The sequence below is a fragment of the Grus americana genome, chromosome Z (genome assembly GCF_028858705.1).
Source record: "Grus americana isolate bGruAme1 chromosome Z, bGruAme1.mat, whole genome shotgun sequence".
Lineage (NCBI taxonomy): Eukaryota > Metazoa > Chordata > Aves > Gruiformes > Gruidae > Grus > Grus americana.
The window spans coordinates 14,451,370-14,471,759 of record NC_072891.1 but is presented as its reverse complement, the minus strand read 5'-3'; the positions used below and the strand labels follow the sequence as shown (position 1 = coordinate 14,471,759).

Genomic DNA, 20,390 nt, shown 5'->3' with positions numbered 1-20,390 from the left:
TACATACCTGAAATTGAAATATATTTTCAGCTGTTTTACACATCATCAACAACACAGTAAAACATCTGACTTCTAAGGCAGCTAAACACATACTTGCTTTATCATAGTAAATACTTGGCTTATCATAATAAACTGATAAGGGTAACATACATCACTACTTAGTCTGTGCACCATCTGTAGGTAGTCTTCATTTGAGCCATGTCTAGAATTATCAGCGTGATGATTAGCTGAATTTCCAGACAATTGACTTGAAACTTTATTATCATGGAGATTCCTCATCCCAGCTGTGACAATGGGACTGGATACTGAAGCTGAAATACAAAAAATGTAAGTAACTATACTGATATATTCACAGACTCGTCAACTCTTAAAAAGTTTTAGAGAAAATACCATAATAGTGGATATTAATGAGTTGGATGCAAGAGGTCTGGAATCTGAATAAGAATCCCAACTTTTTGGTTGAATACTTTTGTCACAAATGTCTTGAATAAAATTAGATGTCTAAGATTTTCATTTTCCACGTACAGATTAACCAAGTTGCTCTCCACATCTATCCTAATTACAGTCAGTATATTCGTACTGGTTATAGAAAACTTTGTTTTCCTCTAATTTGTATTCACTACTTTTAGCAACTTCCAAGGTATTCATGAGACATACAACATTATATACAGAATATATATTCTAAGCACAATGCTAAACTTTAAGAACAAATAATTTAAAAGAATCCAAGGAGAATTCTACTTACCAACAAAAAAATGTCTAGATACTTTAATAGTGTTCGCGTTGTTCAAGTTTGTTTTCAGAAAAGGGAAGAACAAAGAAATCCATTCATTGTCAAGGTTATCTTTGCCAGTTACTGCATACCTTGAGCATAATTTTAGCCAATTTAGAATTAATTTAGTTGACACTACAAAGGTTTGGTAAGGCTAAATAAGCTGGCAGCGAAACTTACATTACAGTGGCTAAAACCAAGGTTTTCACTAGTACAGATAAATGGTGGCCACAGTTAACAAATATAACTTTTTCATTTGTTTTGAGATATTCTGTTGTCATGTATACATGACAACTATGCAAAATGGGTGTACACAGGGGAGCACTGCAACATGAACATGTGTTTTACCTTTTCTTCTTCCTTTTTTTTTTTAAATAAAGTATATATTACCACTCTGTACAGTCAGAAAAGCAAAGCTTAAACATACCTGCCAACTCACAGATTTACATTAAGCATATGACTCCTTCAAAGAAATTAGACAGCTGTGAAACATGCACATGAGGGTAAAGCTGACATGAGATAGGAGAATAAAACAAACATCACAGACTTACCTTGCTGCATCTGAGGATGTGGTGTATAACTTGGAGGATGTGAATATGGCATGTATCCTGCGGGGCTTTGAGGAGCATATGGACTAGGCACTGGACTGTTCTGTTGTGCCAAAAATCTGTTACCAGAGCTTGTCTGTGGTGGCACAAACCGGCTAAAAATAAAATTAAAAAAAGTTTTTAGAAGTTGGAAAGGGAAATTTACACAAATTTATTATTTCTTTTTGACTATTATACATTCAGACCATTACAACTTCTTTAAGATACAAAACTCAAACACAATCAAGAATCTCCCTCAAAAGCAGTATTTTAAGCTATTGATATCTTCCCAACCTCAATTACTACTTAAAAGCCACAGCATAGGTACTGCATTAGTAAAAGTAAAGACTAGAATAAAAAGCATTCATAAGACCTCCACCTAGGGAAAGGAAACAATGACACAAATATGCACTAAAATAAGATCTGCAATTTCCCAAAGTTAGTCCTAGAAGTTTGAATGAAAGTGACAGCTAAGTTTTAATTAACAACTAGGTCACTAGGATTAACAAGGAGTCACCTATTCTAAACATGATTTTTCCAGTAAGATTTCAAAGAACTTCATCTAACAGAACAGCCAAGATACAGGAGTGTGATAGGCAGTTAGGAAGGACCTGATCCCAAGTCCACTGAATACAACTTATTTGTTCACTGGCTTTATCTTAGACTGACCCTACACATAGGAAGCCATAAAAATAACATAGGCTTGTGACAATAATGCATGCACATTATAACTTTTTGTAAGGATTTCAAGACGACTTTGTAATATTCATTGTAATATTCACAATTCAAAAAACTTTCTTCAATATCCCTTTTAGATATAAAAATAAAAAAGCGTACTGGTTTTTGTGAGGATACAGATAATTTCATGTGCCAAAATAATTACAGTAACTCAAAGTGAAATGTGAAATAAGTTTATTTTAATAATGATATCTAATAACTAAAGATGAAATCTCTTAAAGCCCAGTAACTGGGTTGAAACTACATACAGAACTCTTTCCTCTAGTCCAGAGAATTATAGGTACATGCTACTTGCCAACACTCACAAGTTTAAAAAAAGAACCAGAAAGTTGATGAGGATGCTGCTGGAAGACTGGCCGAACTAGTGGGCCTATTCTCCTCTGAGTGGCCTTTGGTATAACTGTTACAGCCATACTCCATACTTTTACAAGCATTCTTTCCCACCCTCCTATCACACTGGTATGGTTACACATGATGGAACACATTAGCCTCTTCTCTCCTATCCTCCTACCACAGGTGGAAAACAGCTGGAGGGGTAGCAAGAGACGGGGGACTACCAAAGTAGGAAAAAAAGTTTGCCAAAATTATGGGAGGTAGAGAGAGCACAGAATTATGACTAATCCTTAGAATACAAGGATTAATTCACTGACAGTAAGATGTTTCTTTGCCAGCTGAAGAAACACCCTGCTGTCAGACTAATGCAAAATTTGCCTTGACACTGATCACCTTCCACTCACATACTTGCAACAAGAATGACTGTCACTGTAGGAAGAATTTGCAGTTTGGTCCCCTCCCATCCCATTTAAAAGAACGCATTACCTGGAAGGGCTATGTGAGATAGTGGTTTGTTGATAATTGGAAGATGCAGGACTACCACGCATGGAATTCTGAGAAATATTAAACTGCGACATCATCATCCCTATTAAAAAGAAGACAGCAGCATTACTTTACACACATTTCCTTTTTAATCAATGAAGTCTCTCATTTCAGAAATTATTATGTATAAAGAGATTATAAACTTTGCAGACTTTAACATTATCTACCGACAACTGTTAGAAAACATTAGAAATTATCGATTCCATGTAAGATGTCCATTTTACATCAAGACATAAAAAGTGCTCCCTAAAGCAGTGTTAATTCAGTTATAAATATTAACAGTAGTTCCTTCCTCTCTTCCTTTGAGCTTCCCAAGCCAAAACCTACTATTAAATAGAAACATTTTCTAACAGGACATATATTCCCCACTCCAGGCTGGTGTGTACAGTGCTTATGCCAATAAGTGAAGTTTCCAAATCTTTTACAAGTCAGAGGAACACAGTAAACTTCTCTCCCATTTTTAGAGCAATTACAGCAAACAATCATCTCAGGCTGAGTGCTGCAAGATATTCTCACCACTCCCATAATGTCTTAGTGGTTCCTTTCTACCCAGGGACGAAAGCTTTCTATTCCACCTCCTCCACTATGCTTATAAGGAATGTTATCAAGAAGGTGCTGATATATTTCAATTGCAAAGCAGAACGAATATCCTAACTGTAGGCTCCCACATCCTATAGACCCCACAGTCATGCTTTGGAAATTCAGGAGTTGTATTAGCTGCTAAGTCACAAGTACCAATGTGCTCAAAACTAACTAATGTGAGAGGCATTTGGACAATGGCGTTAATTATTTGCTTGAACTTTCAGTCAGCCCTGAAGTGCTCAGGCAGTTGGACTAGGTGATCATTGTAAGTTCCTTCCAAATGAAATATTCTATTCTATTCTAACTTGCATCATTATTAGGGAGAATTTAAAGGAATCTTTTTTTTCTTCTCTTTGATACGGGTATAAATAATTCCATAACAACAGCACGAGACTGGAAGCTGAACAGATGCAGAAACACAAGAAGTTAAATGAATTTTAAGTTATTTTAATGACAGAATTGAATGTCTTGCAGCTAAAACTGTGTCGTAATTCATGCGCACACTGCAGATTGGGAACCACAGCAAGTGATCCACGGTACTACTATCAGTAGTACAAATATTTTAAACCAACGGTTAGACAGAAGGCTGACAGAAGTCCCCAATCCAGAGTGCTTGGGAGCTGCCAATCCTTCAGTTGCTATCACCAATTTCAATTACTGCAACAGTCACACAAGCAAAACTAGTCTCAGACATCCTCCCTGTCATCCTCTGCTCTCTTCCCCTCTCCCCAGCAGTGATGTGATAATCCCCCAGGAATGCAGCCTTTACTACCTCCCAGTAGGTGTGAAGTATTGCATTCCAAGTACATTAGCACACAAGAACTAGCCCAGAGCAGGAACAAAGTCCCATGTTGTGCTGGGAAAAAAAAAAAAAAAAAAAAAAGAGAGAGAGAGAGAAAGAGAAAAAAAAAAGAAGAAAAAGCTCCGTGCTTCAGTACAGACGATATTTCATTGTCCTGAGTAACATAAGGAGACTTCTCAACTCCTGCAAAATTTCTTTAAATGGACACTAGTTGACTGGCATTGTGGCAAGTGAGGAGCAAACTCGAGAGCTTTTGTGTTGCGGGCAGCCTCCGGCATGCCCACTGCCCACTCGACTCTCGCTGCCATTCTCACTGCAGCTTGGTACAATATTTTAGTCAAACTACTAACTCTTAACATTCACGCATACAAAGCTGACTGAATGTGCCTGTATGAGCACCAACTATTCAGACAAAGCTTCATTTTATGCTTACAGCACAGATCACACTTTTAAAATACTTTAAAAATGTATCTATTAATTTTATCCTTCCTAAATGTAAAACTCACTTTGACCCATAAATGAAGTAGGTTTTGGTTTAAAATAATGACAGCAAATACATAAATGAATCAGTTTTTAATGCCATTTTAAAAAACCCTAAAACTTATTCTTTGATGGACAGCTCTCACTTCTCTGTCGCTGTTGAGGTGGGGTGGGACATGGGAGGCACAATCTGGGTAACTTAAAAGAAAAAAAAAAAACAAACACCACAACAAAAAACAGAACAAAAACCAACCACCAAGGAACCACCAACAAAAAACCCAGTGTCTCCAAAGTTTTCAGACAGATAACAGGTATGCCTGATAATGATGTAATGAGAAAGAAGTAAAAATAAGCCCCAAATATTTATTTTAAAAAGGAGCTGAAATTAGTCTGTGGCCAGTAGCACTAAAATATCTTCTGGTACATGTTTTACTTTGTTGTCATATCACTAAGTAGTGGATTTATGACTCCACTGTGCATTTCTGTACCTTAAATATTTAAGAATTTCTTTTAAACGCGACCTTAATTTTGAATGTTGGTAATGTTTGAGCAAACATCATCCTAGTATTAACATTACCAGTATGAGTTTCCTTAGCACATACTCCGAGTCTTGACTATAATTTTTTTGCTTGGAAAAAAGTGATATGCATAAATCCATTTTGGCATTCCTACTAAACACCAAAGAATGCACTACATAAAAATGCAGCTCAAGGTCACAGAAAGAGTTCTGCATAATTAAACTGTATTACAGCATCATGCGTGCTTAAGCTAGGACTGTTCACCAACAGGTGAATTTTCAGTTAAATATACAGTCTTATTGAAAGTGTACATCTGCAGTTTTTCCCTTTTACAGGCACACATGCACTTGAATTCTTATTTAAGTGAGAAAACTTATGCAAGTAATTGATGTTTATGGAAAGATGCAGAAGATTTTAATCCCCCAAAATTCACAAATTCTGATAAATAGCTTAAAGCAAATATTAGGTCCTTTCTGAACCCTAAGCAATGCTATGAATACTAGCCTATTGCAACATACTATGTTAGCTGATCTTCCAAAGCCGAAGTGTTGAGAGGGAAAACAGAAAACATTATTGTGAAAACTGAAACTAAGTAATATCTTAATTTTAAATGAATAATTATCAAGAAATCCACTTCACTCATACACTATAAGATGTAAGATAGATGTATTTGCAAGATGGCACCCAGAACTTTCCATATCATCTGATGAAAAAGCTCTAAAATAAACTCAACATTTTGCCCTTGAACAAAGTAAGGCTTGATGTCACATGGTGATGTGACTCAGTCTGTTGAGCCTGGTAATAGAAAGTAGTATGAAAAAATCTAACTAAAAATCTAATTAAAAATCTAAGCTGTATGAAGACTGTTTTGACAATGGGACTGTTATCAAAAGACAAGGACTAAGAGTTTGAACATTGCAGCTATGTTACCTGAAACGAAATATGCCAGCAATGGTGGGTGTGTGGCGGGGGTGTGTGTGTGTGTGGGTAAGTAGAGGGTACCCACTCAGAACACAAAGTGAAAGAAATGTCCACGTAATACATCCTTTTCGCACTATTTGTTCAACATAACTAAAAACAATTCTTGCTTTAAACTTGGTGCTGAACTACAGATCAATATGAACTTGGGAAAAAACATAAGCACAGAATTCTGCTTGTATTTTACCTTATATTCACAAGAATTCAAAACATAGTATTTAGCTTTCTGAAGATGTCTTTATTTCCTGACAAACTGTACCAAACCAAGAGTTTTATTCTGTGTTTAACGTAATTCTTTAGTAAGGTGATCTTTCTGTTCCTGCATCAGAAATGAAGGATAGGAGAAATGAATTTGAGTTCACTTTGTCCATACTAGTGCTGGAACTGACACTCAAGGGATCATGGTGCACAGACCCATCCCAGGCTGAATAGTCAGGGGGTCCCGCTGCCTTTGTTTCTTCTCAATTGTGGGTATTACAGATACTGGGTCACAGTACCCAATGCTGACTTCACCGCATGCTGGACTCAAGAGGAGGCACAACAACACTCAGAAGGAAGACAGTAAGGAAAGCAGAAGAGATAAATTTGAAATACTGGAAAAGAACCTAAATTTCATTCTTCTAGCTGGCAAAATGTATTACATAAGTTTTCCACCAAATGCCCAATTGTTCTACAAATCATGACTCTACAGAGATTACAATATCTTGTTCAGAAAGCTGAAGAAAATCCCACATTTGCTGCCCCAACACATCAGTATTGCCTCCTTTGGCCTTGGAGATCTGAATGGGACATAGTAACAGCTAACAAGGCTACCACAATTTGCCAGCATCTAGCATAAAGATGCACCTATTTCCAGGTAAGAGTGTGGCCTTTTTCCATTGAAAATAATTTCACACCAGTGCTTTCTTCCTCTCAGAATACTTTGTCTACAGCTATGCTTTCCCCCTCTTCTCCTTTTCTTTCCAGTTGTCAGAATTCAAGGGAGTTTTAAAGTCTGATCTCTTATGGTTTTCTGAAACTACTTTGTTAACTTTACTAAAATAACATCAACTATTCTTTTAAGTTTCATTTTGAATTATTTTTATTCTGTACTAATGCTTTCCTTCAAGCATAGGTCAAAGCACGTTTACTAACAACAGAGGTGCTTTTATTTCATTAAGGAATATTCATAACCTATTGAATTAAGCTGCAAAAGTGTTTCTCCCTGTGAAGCACAGAGTTAGCGAAAGTTAGAGAGAAATTAACTAGCTTTGTCTTCTTTCTTTCAAAAGCCTCTGCTGGAACAGATAATTTCAAAAACAATGTCTCCCTTTTGCACTGGCAAAAAAATTACTCAGTTTACAAAACCAGTGGAAAACTCTAATTCAAGCTTAAGTTCTTTGTAGGACCACTCTGCAAACTGGCAGGACAATCACAACTCCTCCCACAGCTGGAAAAATCATACTCTGCCACAGCTACCTCTAAACACAGGATGTGGAGACTGTTTTCAGAGCTTAAATTCCAGAATATAGGTATCAATGAATTTACAAATATTTAGCATTGCCTTTCACATTTTCATTCCAGAAAATTTCTGCCTTCTTTCAAGGAACATTACATCTTCTGTCCTTAGCAAGTTCTTTTCAAATATTGTATGGCTTTTTACTCACTAGCCCAGGTAAACAAACCTAACAAATCTCATTTTATTATTTTTCCTCTCCAAAATTATCCTACGCTTCCTATCCCCTGTGGAGTCTAGTAACACTTCTATCTGTATCTCTACAGTGTTAGCAAAGCTTTATCCTCATACTGTGGAAACTCTGGAAATTCTCCTACTCATTTCATAGTTTGGTACTTAAAGAACATACTTCAGGTGCAAGTCTCCAGATCTGCAACGAGAATCTGTCCAATTATTCCTTTGCTCAGTCTCTCCCCTTTTTCATGTTTGCTATGCAACAGTATATCTCACTATATCTCAGAAGAGAATTAGCCGTCAAAACAGGAAAGTATGTAGGGCATCACAAATTGCTGAGAAGAGGAATGTCACAGAGGACCTGTTTGTATGGTTCATTCAACCTTATTCCTTAGCCCAGAACTATTAAGAACTACCACTGCAATGATACTGAAAATCTGTATGATTATAGTGTAAGCTCAAGGCATATTTTTCCAACTTCAATTATTTACTAAGACAAATATACAAACCTAGCCATAAAGAAATTAAAATAAAATTATTTTAAAATAAAATCCAATCACTCATCCTAGACTTTAAACTTTGTAGTGAAATTAAACATTTTTTACAAAAATACCTGGTAGAGTTTATTTCTATGCTTATTCTAATACAATTGCTCTTAGAAGATGTCAAGGTACATAGCTTTATATCACTGTCAAATACAAGGTAAGGCATAAACATCACAGCTGTGCTCCATATATATTTGTTGTTAGTACCCGTCCCCTAAACTTACAGAACATAAAATGCAATCAATAAATAATCAAAAATCCTTACCGCTTTGTACCCCGTATCTGTTTTGCATGCTTTTCTCCCTGAAAACATTAGGATTCCTTGCCAGGATAGCCTGCAGCAAGACTGGTATATCTCCCTCTGGATCATCACTGCCAAGGTTATCTTTCAACTCTCTGGAATTGTGGAAGTAAGCAAATAAAGAGGCAAATGCATTTTCAAATTATAAGAAACTATGAGTCAAGTAAAAAAAAAACCAAAATTAAATAAACAAAAAACAAAAAACCAAAATGAAAGAAGACAATTTACTGTTAAAATATAGAAAAGAACACGTCTGCAAAGCACTGTTCCCTACCTCTACTTTTTTTTCCCTCTTTAATTAGTGGCAGAAGAGGTATTGCTATTAGTCTTCAAAATTCTCTTCTGTTACTAAGCACTTATATATACATGGCTGTCAGTTTCAGACTGTTATAAAACGTTTCTTATGCCCACTCTTATATTGTGACCTTCTCCATAAAAGAATGCTTTGGTATAACATCAAGAAAATATTGTTGTAGGATTGAAAATAACATATGCATGAATGTAAAACATCCAGGTTGCAGCCCAATACTTTGAGAATCTTTGTTTTTTTTTTAAAAAGGGAAATTGGCATATCTTTGACATCACAGGATTCCCTCTTAAACACTAAAAAGTAATGGATTTTCTACAAATGCATCTGTGCTTTCACTTATTATTTGCTTTGAGGACTTTTAAAAGTTATTTCCATTTGATCAAAATAATTGATTGGAATACGTAGGAAAAAGACAGGGTTGTCAACATAAGACAATTCAAAGGACACCAGGGGAAAACAAATTTAACAAAAAGAGAATACATTAACATACTTGCTGGTTCAATTCTTAAAATATTTAAGTTCAATACCTGATCACAATCAACATGAGTGTCTCAAAAAAATTTCTTCTTGTGTAATACTGGGTATATAATTTGTCTATGTGCGTTATTAAACAAAGTGGAACACAAATGCACAATCAACACCACAAAGTCTGCACTCCTAAGTAGCAAGAATGGAATAAGCTGCAGATCTGTAAAATAACCCCCCCAGTCACACATAAGGGATGCCGGACAATTATTAACATTCTGACTGACTGAAACATTTGACTCTTTGACAGCAGTCACCTGCTAAGCAAACCTAATTAAAAACCTGCATGTTTCTAATCTTCTCACAAATGTCCTTCTCAATCCAGTTAATCTTGATTTCAAGGAATATGGATGGTGATCTGATATAGTTGAAGTTCAAAATACATACATGTGATCTGTTGACACCTGATTGAGACTGTGGACGAGCTGTGAAACCAGATTTTCATCCCTGCAAGCCAGAAGGCAGTTCACCTCTTCAGCTATCCGTCCATTGAAAAGCAGGCTTTTTGTTGTTGTAGCAGGTAAAGGTGATGGAAGAGGCAGCTGGTTCAAAACTGTTATCAGAAAACATGAAGGAGTTCAGAATCATTTCATGAAACAAGCATACAAATATGGACACTTTTCTTACTCCCTCATGTGATTAAGAAAGAAAACTTGACAACTACATTTAAAATATAGGGAAGATTTCTGCCTTTTTTTTAACCATGAACACACACACACACACAGAGGCTTAACTCAAATAATGCAGTCAAGTCCACAAATTATATTACTATATTATTGTAAATATTTAACTGTGCTAAGGCAAGTGTTATGAATAAAAACATACTTTTAAACATTGCATAATATTAAGTTACTTAATATGTTACAGCAGCTCTCTCTTGGAGCTAAAAGCATTGATAAAGGAAGGAAACGCAAAATCCTTGTAGTTGTGTGCAGTACTGTAAGTGCATTGAGTATATACTTTAATGTTTCTACTCTGATCTTCATATTTAAGTGTTCCCACTTTGTATAGTCAGGGTAGATAAAAAAAAAAACCCCACCACACCCCATCAAAACCCCAACACACCAAAAAACCAAACAATCCAACCAATTTAAGCCATTAATTAAATTCTCAGTTTATTCTTCTCTTGTTGTATTTATTTCTATGTAAGTCATCTTACGTAGTCATCAAGAAAAGGCTAGTATCATTGGTTGGTATGATCACTAAAATGTCAATTCAGTCAATATACCTATTCACAAATCTTAGTAAAAAGATTTAACGAAAACACTCATGACAATATTTCAATCAGATTATAAACAAGCACACTATACTTTCAGAGGGCAATCTTAGGTCTACGGACTACAAGGAAGTGTACCATATAAGAAGCCTTGACCAGATGATTGGCAGAGCTACATAGACAAGAAGAGAGTAAGCCAGAAAAGGCTAAAAAGCTAGCTACGTAGAAAAGTCACTTTCATGGGTCCACAAAAACAAGCTGACTCTAGCTTCAAATTCTCAGGATGATTACAGCTCTGACATAAAGGTTCTAGCTGAACCATTAGAAATAGCTTCAGAAAAAAACAACTTAAGTGAAATATACTCTTTTGGCTCTTTCATGTTTTCAAATTATTTATTTAAAAAAAGGGGAGAGGGGAGGGAATTCCAGTATGTTCCTCCCTATATAATGTATATCATTACTGCATTTAAAAATAAATTGCAATTCAAATAGAAGTGTGTAATATATTAAAATAGCTAGCTTCCAATTACTTGCATCAGGTTACCTTGAATGTGCCAGAAACTTGGAAAAATCAGCAAGATCAGCAAAATGTAGTTATTAAAACAGTATAAATTCAGCTAGTTAACTAGCCTACTCTACTGCCTCTAGTCATCATGCCCTCCCTATTTTTAGAGCAATGGGTCTTGCCCATTCCAGTTCCTTCTTTTCACACAGAGAACAATAAGGTGAAGCAGTTCCAAACCCTGCTCCTTCAGCTGCTCCTGAGTTTCTAAACATCAGATAAATACAAGAGACAAAGAAGCAAATGCACTTAACTCAAGGGCTAATCCCACCAAAGATGGGTGTCAAGAAACTCCCGCACCAGGTGTCTGGCCAGTGACTTCTACCAGTTACATATTTTGACTTTCTTTGAAACCTTACCTGCAAATACTTAATGCTGGAAAACTGCCCATAGCCCAGAAACTTATTTGCATCCTGATGGTCCATTACTAGACACACATAATGACACCTATATACACATCTAAATACATAAGCAGCATCTTCCAATTTGATATTTCAGAATATCAGAAGGACATGAAGAAGTGGTTTTTTTTCTTCCAATACATCTACCTTTTTTTACTATAGGCAATTAAATTCAGTTGCTGGGTATCTACTTCAGTGTCTCTCAAAGTCTCCAATTTTCAACAGTATAATAATAAAAAAAAAAAAAGAGCTCAGAAGAAGCACCTGGGTCACTGAGTCCAATTATCCTCAGACAGACAACTGAACTATAAACTCTTTCTTCACTTTGTAAACAAGATGCATCTTTGTCCCAGCTGCTCTTATTGCAATGGTTGTTCTAGGACCTCATTATAGTAATAATAAATCTCCTCTTAGTTTGCACTAGAAATTTATTTCTCGTCACATTATAACCTTTTGCTTTTGTGCCAGTATCAGCTTTTAATGTAAACAGACTTTTCCTGACATATTTAAAGACAGTACACAGACCTCATCTGCTCCTTTTGTAGGCTAAACAGCTAACAAAGAAGACTCTTAGGTTCAGCTGCTTATTTCTATTCTAGCAGCCGTTCTTTGCACCTATTAATTAGAGCAACTGTTTTGTACCTTGTCCAAAACCAAAGAACTAGGTTTCAAGTATGGTTCAGCATATTCCACAATTCTCTTTTATTAGTTGAGCAGTCTAATCCTCTCTCTGTGTCTCTCTTTTCAATGAAGTTAGTGAGATGTATGTTTTAGAGAAATATTTTATCATTTATATGTTTATAAGTTTACTTGGGGGTACCCAGATATGCCACTGAATGATACTGCAAACAATGAATTCCTATATTTTGTTTCAGGTTTCCTTAAGAGTTTTTTTAATATACATTTCATTTCATGTTTAAATTAGCATGTTTTATTTGAATAGATTTTAAAAATTCAAGCAATGACAAAATTAACATTTTTAATGCCAAATCTGATTCTGAACAGATTTACATTTTAACATAAATGTTTCAAACTTTAAAGATACGTCAAAGATACATTAAAGATATGTTAAACATTTTTTAATATTTTGTAAATGCAGGTTATTTAATGAGGAGGCAGAAAATAGCATAGCAAAGACAAGAAAATGAAGAATACTTACGGTCTGTAAGACTAGCAATCCCTGCAAGAGTAGTGATGGGAACATGAGGCATATCCCCATTCATCCTGAAGTTCTGGGATAGTAGTGCCTACACAGATATTTTAGTTCAGGTGCCAGCTATCATTACTTCCCATCTCCCAAGCACTAAAAAAAAAAACAGAACAAAAAAAAGGAAAAAAGGAAAAAAAAGAACAAAACCAAATGAAAATTCTCAGTTTATTTTTTTAGAAGTTTAAATTCAGTAACAGAAATGAAACACAGACCATACCCTCAGCTGCACAGTAATTAAATTTTGTCAAGAGTGGGTAGAACAATGTAGATTTTAAATATCAAATGGTATTAAGCAATCAAAAGGCAAGCTTCTGGTCTCAGCAACAGAGCCCTTCACCAAAAAAAGATGCAAGATAAGGCAATCAAAAGAAAATTTGCTCAGGTTATACAGTGCCAACTCAAAAATTGGTAACACAACTCCTGTTAGTTCATACTGCGGTGGATAACATTTAATGCATAACCAGTTTAAGTAATTAGCTGCTATATTCACTTCTCAGTTTTGCTGGAGATATTTTTTCATATAAGAGATGGCTAGCAAAACCAGGAGTAATTTACAGATGCAAAAAAATCAAGGAGTAACCAAAGCAACAAATACAAAATCTTCATATATTTTAAAAGCAGTAGCTATTTCAAAATTGATCTGAATCTCTTCAATATTAAACACTGTTTGGTCAAACTACTACCAGAAACTGCATCACCCCCTCCACAAAAATAAAAGGTTTAGCCATCTAGCTCATTTATTTCCTGTAAAACAGCACAGTTTATATTCAAGTACTGAAAAAAGAAATGTGTTCACTCAGTTTTCACTAACCATAAAGATCCCAACTGTAATGAAGTCCACACTACTTAAAAAAAACCCAAAACACAAAACCCCCCCAAAAGTCCTCACAATCATTTAAACTGCAGCGCCAAAACAACAAAAATTTACAAAGATCACACATTACAATCCACTATTATACTAATGAAATTACAAAAGTTGAACATGATATTTTCTGAAGACAAAATAAATTAAAGGAATTTGATGTATATATTTGATATACACCTATTAAAGACTGGTAACACAGGTACCTGTTTGGAAAACAGTAAAAAGACTTCCTCTGTAAGCAATTTATGTTATCTTCTGAAAATGCTGAAATCATAATTTGCTTATGCTTACTTTACAAGCCAACATTTTTGAGAATTACATATATAATACATACAAACCAAAAGATCACCGTCATTTTTGTTAGTAATTTTTATCTCATTCTTTCTTATGCCACACCAATGACAAGATATAGGACACCACTGCTAATATACGTAAAGATTCCAAGTAAGACAAGGAAACCAAAGGTTATAAATCTTTTTCCTGCTCAAAGTTTTCATGAACCACTGAAGTTAACTTTTCAAAGTTTCCCTATCTACACACAACTGAATTCTTTGAAAAAAAAATACCAACACTGAGGCTAAACAGAACTGATGATGAGTTGACTTCCTTTGCTGCACCTGCCACAGTCACATTCTCACCCCTAAAACACATGTTTATTAAAAACATAGTACATTACAGGTATAGAAATCTAGTTAAGGAAACTGCTACAGATAGCTATTCTGCGTGGGCTGTTGTGTTTGGGTTTTTTCAATCCAGGAGAAAACAGCCTTCAAACATCCAGAGCAGTTTCAGATACTACTGACACACTCAAGATTTTTTAACCAAAACAAATACCAATATACAAGGAACTTCAGTGGTTCCTTAGTTCCATAAATAAGCAATTCTTAAAAACAACTTAACTTAAAGAAAGAACCTAACTTTTCCCACAATAAGTCTGCAACAGCAAACCCACAGGAGCTAAAACATTTGGAATTTGTTTTCATTGAAAGGTTAGTAATCAAAGACTTAAAGAACAGTTTTCACAAATAAATTATATGTACAATAAAAAGGTCATGATGATCTCTTCTTTCCTGACTGAAACTACATCAAAGACGACCAAGGCCACATCACTAGTCAGTATTATTGGAAATCCTGTATGTAACACCAACAATGAAAAAAACAAGAAGAAAAAAATCGGTTCACCGTTCCTTCCTGATCATCTGAGAAACCTGTAAACATCAGAGGCTGTCACTACTAATTCAAGTTCTTTCCTGGTATTACTGCCACAATCATTAACTTATACAGATATTAAATGGGAAAAATTCCTCCCAAACCAGACACTTTAATTAGAAACCTTGTCCACAGATACATGATAAGAAAATGGAACTGGCAAGATCCAGAGTGGAGCAAGTGCAGTGAGCTAAGACAGTTGGGGAAGAGTAAACTTTCTTTTTAAGAGGAGAGTAGAAGGGGTTGGTTTGTTTAGCAAACAAAACAAAGGTCAAGAGGGGATGTGGTTGCTCTCTCTAAGGCAGTCAAGGAAGGTTACAAAGGAAGAATGCTAACACAACAATAAATGGGGGCATGAATGCAAGCAAGAAGAAAACTAGAACAGAGCTTCTCACCATCAGAGCTCTCACTTTCTGGAACAGCCTTCCATTAGGAGTAGCAGAGATATGCAACAAGACGGATCATACAGATGTTACAGAAGGGACAGGATGTGGTTGCCTGCACCAGCTGGGAACTAAGCACAATTCAAGAAGTCTGTCTCAAACTACAAAGTTTTTATAAGTATGATGATGTGCCTAAACAGGTGAGAGTAAACTAAAGACAAAGAGAGACTGATGGGATTAAGTGATGGGATTAGTTTATACAACAAACACAATATGAAGAAACCACATAGGAATATCTGCATCCAAATATTACATCTGTTGGGTTGTGAGCAAAATTGCATCTGTTATACAACTGGCAAACAAGGTGGGATTCAATTCCAGAACTACAAACTGAGATCCAGTGAAACTAAAACTCAAATTTGATGTCACTGACAACACTAGTAAACTCACTCATTTAAGGGATTTAAAATATCAAGCACGTTGGGGGGAAAAAACTGACAGCTCAAGATGAGATAGGTTCATTCATACAAAACATCAGAACAGCATGCAACAATTAATGGCTTGACTGACAGACAAGTTGTGGTTTGGTTTTTTTGTTTGTGTTTTTCTTCCCCGTTCCCCAACTGTAGTAAAAGTATGACATTGTAGAGGCTCGCAATTGGTCAAGAAGAATTAGTATTTTTCAATACTTAGAAAATTTTACATTATCAGCTTTATAAGGTAGTTATTACCAGTAGTACAGCATTTCTACCTCTAGACTGAAAAAAAGAAACTGTTATATTAGCTGAATTAAGGAAATCAAAGAACTGCATTGGAAAGCTTTTAAACAATGCATCAGAGTGTACTGTAGCAGTTCCAACACAGAAGTATAAATCCAACTTTATATATATGCAAATGAGGTCTTGCATATTCAGTATGTATGTATTCAGGCTCTTGCTTCTTTATAAGAAACAACTGATACTGTAAAAATGTTTCAGGGAGGAAGAAGCGACAGTGCATAAAGGAAGTAAAACAACCCTTCAGTGAAAGGAAAACAGTGAAATGGCAGCATATATTGAGAATAATATACCAAAAAAGCTATCATCATAATACACAATAACAAAATGAAATCAAGATAGCAAAGAAAGCAATATTTTAAAAGTTTATACTAGGGATAATAAGTACACAGTTAAAGTGCTAGTTCTGTATTTTACCTTCTTCCCTTTTTTTGTCAATTATGCATATTCTCCTTTACTGCAAATTAATATTCCAAAGAAAATTCCTATCAAAATGTTAAATTTAAAATTTTATGGGTTGTTTTTTCGTGGTTTTGGTTTTTTATACAAGTAGAAAGTAAATATGTAGTTGGTAAAACAGTCCATAACATGCACATGGAAAATACTGACTGCCTTCAGTGGCACAAGATTTGTGCTGTATCATCTGGATCCTCTCTACGACTCATCTCTACATAGTCTGCATTTCTCACCATAGTACTGAATTAATGGCAGAGTGGAAAACTAACAGAAAAAACCAAAAATATCTTTAGAGAGAATGGATAGACATGGGTAAAATTAAGGGAGGAAAAGAGGATGAAAGCAAGTTTGAATAATTTAGGTAAAGAGACAGTGATCATCCAGCGAAGAGAGACTACAAACAGCAAAGGAAAAAAACCCACCCCAGCTCGAGCAAGCAAACAAACAAAAAAATACCCCACAAAAAAATCAGAGAGAAAGAAACAAAGTGCAATTATATTTTTTCGATATTTCAGCATCTGACTATCAATGAAACAATGAGAGGACTCTGACCACTGGTTACCATATGAAAGTTCAAGCTGTGCATTTATGAAACTTTCCTCTTGGTTGAAAAACGTTCTTGCCTCCTTAACAAAAATACCAGTTCTTCCACAGTTCAGCTATGTGCATGCAAGAGAACGGTGGAAAACAAAATAAAGGGAAAAACCTGTTTATGTGCAGCAATACACAGATTCTGTAGTAATGCAAAGACAAGTAACACTCCTCAGGATTCAGAAGTTTCCTGTGTACATGTAGATGTTTCATTTCCCATACTCCAGGGTATTCTTTAACTTATTACATCTTTGGATTTAAAAATAACTTATATTATGACTGACCTAATATATCTCTGAGAAGATTAGAGACACAATTAGGTGGATTAAAATTAAATTTTAAAGAAGGGCTGTGGTATTAGATCTCTATATTTTTCTTTTTTAAAAGCATTCTATTAAATACAATTTTTTAAATACAGTTAAGTTTTATTTAGTTTAGATTATGAAATCTGTACTTAGAATGAAAATACTTTAAAAAGTGGTTTTCATTTCTTATATGATGAGTAGCATCATATTGATGTAACCACAGCACCATGATTAAAGTTGATTTCTGCAGCTGCACACTCAAAGCAAACCAGTACAACTCAAGTATTAGCTATTTTATAATTTAGGTGAGCACTGGACTTCTCTTTTAAATTAGCAAACATGCCATTAGAATTTTAAGAAGCCTTGCCTAATAGCCAGTTTTAAACTTCCACATTTTGCAATATACTACTTTTCTTGTTAGTTACTACATGATTCTCTGCTAGTTATCAGTCCATAAACTGTCCTTAAAAAAAAAAAAAATCATGTAAGAATGAGGGAGAGAGACAGAAGGAGAATGAATGAATATCCTCTAGTTCTCATTCAAATAAGATACTGTGACTGAGGTACATCATACAGATTTACCCACAAGAGGGCACATTTCTGGTTTCCATGCGAGAGCTACAGTTTGATACAATTGACACTAAGTTTCCAGAACTAAATGCTTTCAAAAAGAAGGAGATACAGTTGCCAAAACATAGTTTAACACTGAAGTACAGGGAGAAGACAATACACATTCACCATGGAATCATAGAATCATAGAAAGGTTTGGGTTGGAAGGGACCTGAAAGATCATCTAGTTCCAACCCCCCTGCTGCGGGCAGGGACACCCTCCACTAGACCACGTTGCCCAAAGCCCCATCCAGCCTGGCCTTGAACACTTCCAGGGATGGGGCATCCACAGCTTCTCTGGGCAACCTCTTCCAGTGTCTCACCACCCTCACAGTGAAGAATTTCTTCCTAACATCTAATCTAAATCGACCCTCCTTCAGCTTAAACCCATCACCCCTTGTCCTGTCACTACACTCCCTGATAAACAGTCCCTCTCCAGCTTTCCTGTAGGCCCCCCTTTTAGGTACTGGAAGGCCGCAATTAGGTTTCCCCGGAGCCTTCTCTTCTCCAGGCTGAACAACCCCAACTCTCTCAGCCTGTCCTCACAGGAGAGGTGCTCCAGCCCTCTGATCAACTTCGTGGCCCTCCTCTGGACTCTCTCCAACAGCTCCATGTCTCTCCTGTACTGGGGCCCCCAAGAGCTGGACACAGTGCTCCAGGTGGGGTCTCACCAGAGCAGAGTAGAGGGGCAGGATCACCTCCCTCTACCTGCTGGTCACGCTGCTTTTGATGCAGCCCAGGACACGGTTGGCTTTCTGGGCTGCAAGCGCACACTGCCGGCTCATGCTGAGCTTCTCATCAATCAATACCCCCAAGTCCTTCTCCTCAGGGCTGCTCTCAAGCCATTCTCTGCCCAGCCTGTAGTTATGCTTGGGATTGCGCCAACCCATGTGCAGGACCTTGCACTTGGCCTTGTTGAACTTCATGCGGTTCGCATGAGCCCACCTCTCCAGCCTGTCAAGGTCCCTCCGGATGGCATCCCTTCCCTCCAGTGTGTCAACTGCACCACACAGCTTGGTGTCATCAGCAAACTTGCTGAGGGTGCACTTGATCCCATTGTCCGTGTCGCCGACAAAGATGTTAAACAGTGCCGGTCCCAGTACCAACCCCTGAGGAACTCCACTTGGACACTGAGCCATTGACCACAACTCTTTGAGTGCAACTGTCCAGCCAATTCCTTATCCACCGAGTGGTCCATCCATCCAATCCATGTCTCTCCAATTTAGAGACAAGGATGTCGTGCAGGACAGTGTCAAATGCCTTGCACAAGTCCAGGTAGATGATGTCAGTTGCCCTTCCCTTATCCATCGATGCTGTAACCCCATCACAGAAGGCCACCAAGTTTGTCAGGCACAATTTGCCCTTAGTGAAGCTGTGTTGGCTGTCACCAATCACCTCCTTATTTTCCATGTGCTGGAGCACTGTTTCCAGGAGGATCTGGTCCATGATCTTGCCAGGCACAGAGGAGACACTGACTGGCCTGTAGTTCACTGGGTCTTCCTTTTTTCCCTTCTTAAAAATGGGCGTTATGTTTCCCCTTTTCCAGTTGGTGGAAACTTCACCGGACTGCCAGGACTTCTCAAATATGATGGCGAGTGGCTTGGTCACTTCATCCACCAGTTCCCTCAGGACCCGTGAATGCATCTCATCAGGTCTCACGGACTTGTGCACCTTCAGGTTCCTTAGATATTCTCGAACCTGATCTTCTCCTGCAGTGGACGGTTCTTCATTCTCCCAGTCCCTGCCTTCTCTGACCTGGACAGTGTGGCTCAAGCACTTGCCAGTGAAGACTGAGGCAAAGAAGTCATTGAATACCTCAGCCTTCTCCATATCCTGGGTAACCAGGGGTAACCAGGTTGCCCGTTTCATTCCGGAGGGGACCCACATTTTCCCTCGTCCTCCTTTTATCACTAACATACCTATAGAAGCTTTTCTTCTTGTCCTTGACATCCCTGGCCAGACTGATTTCTATCAGGGCTTTGGCTTTCCTAACCTGATCCCTGGCTGCTCCGACAGTTTCTCTGTATTCCTCCCAGGCTACCTGCCCTTGCTTACACCCTCTGTAGGCTTCCTTTTTGTGTTTGACTTTGCCCAGGAGCTCCTTGTTCATCCATGGGGGCCTCT

At 36.9% G+C, this 20,390-nt stretch overlaps 1 protein-coding gene across 5 annotated transcripts in view; it reads right to left on the bottom strand.

Moving 5' to 3' along the window:
- Positions 1-20,390, bottom strand: part of NIPBL (NIPBL cohesin loading factor) — a 165,208-nt gene that overhangs the window by 92,760 nt on the left and 52,058 nt on the right. For all 5 annotated transcript variants that reach the window (XM_054809656.1, XM_054809659.1, XM_054809660.1 and 2 more), the window contains exons 2-7: positions 13,022-13,165; positions 10,071-10,236; positions 8,813-8,943; positions 2,917-3,016; positions 1,324-1,475; positions 151-311 (exon numbers count right to left, since the gene is read on the bottom strand). In XM_054809656.1, the coding sequence (XP_054665631.1) occupies positions 151-311; positions 1,324-1,475; positions 2,917-3,016; positions 8,813-8,943; positions 10,071-10,236; positions 13,022-13,085 (774 nt within the window). In that variant the 5' untranslated portion in view covers positions 13,086-13,165. The remainder of the gene's footprint in view (positions 1-150; positions 312-1,323; positions 1,476-2,916; positions 3,017-8,812; positions 8,944-10,070; positions 10,237-13,021; positions 13,166-20,390) is intronic.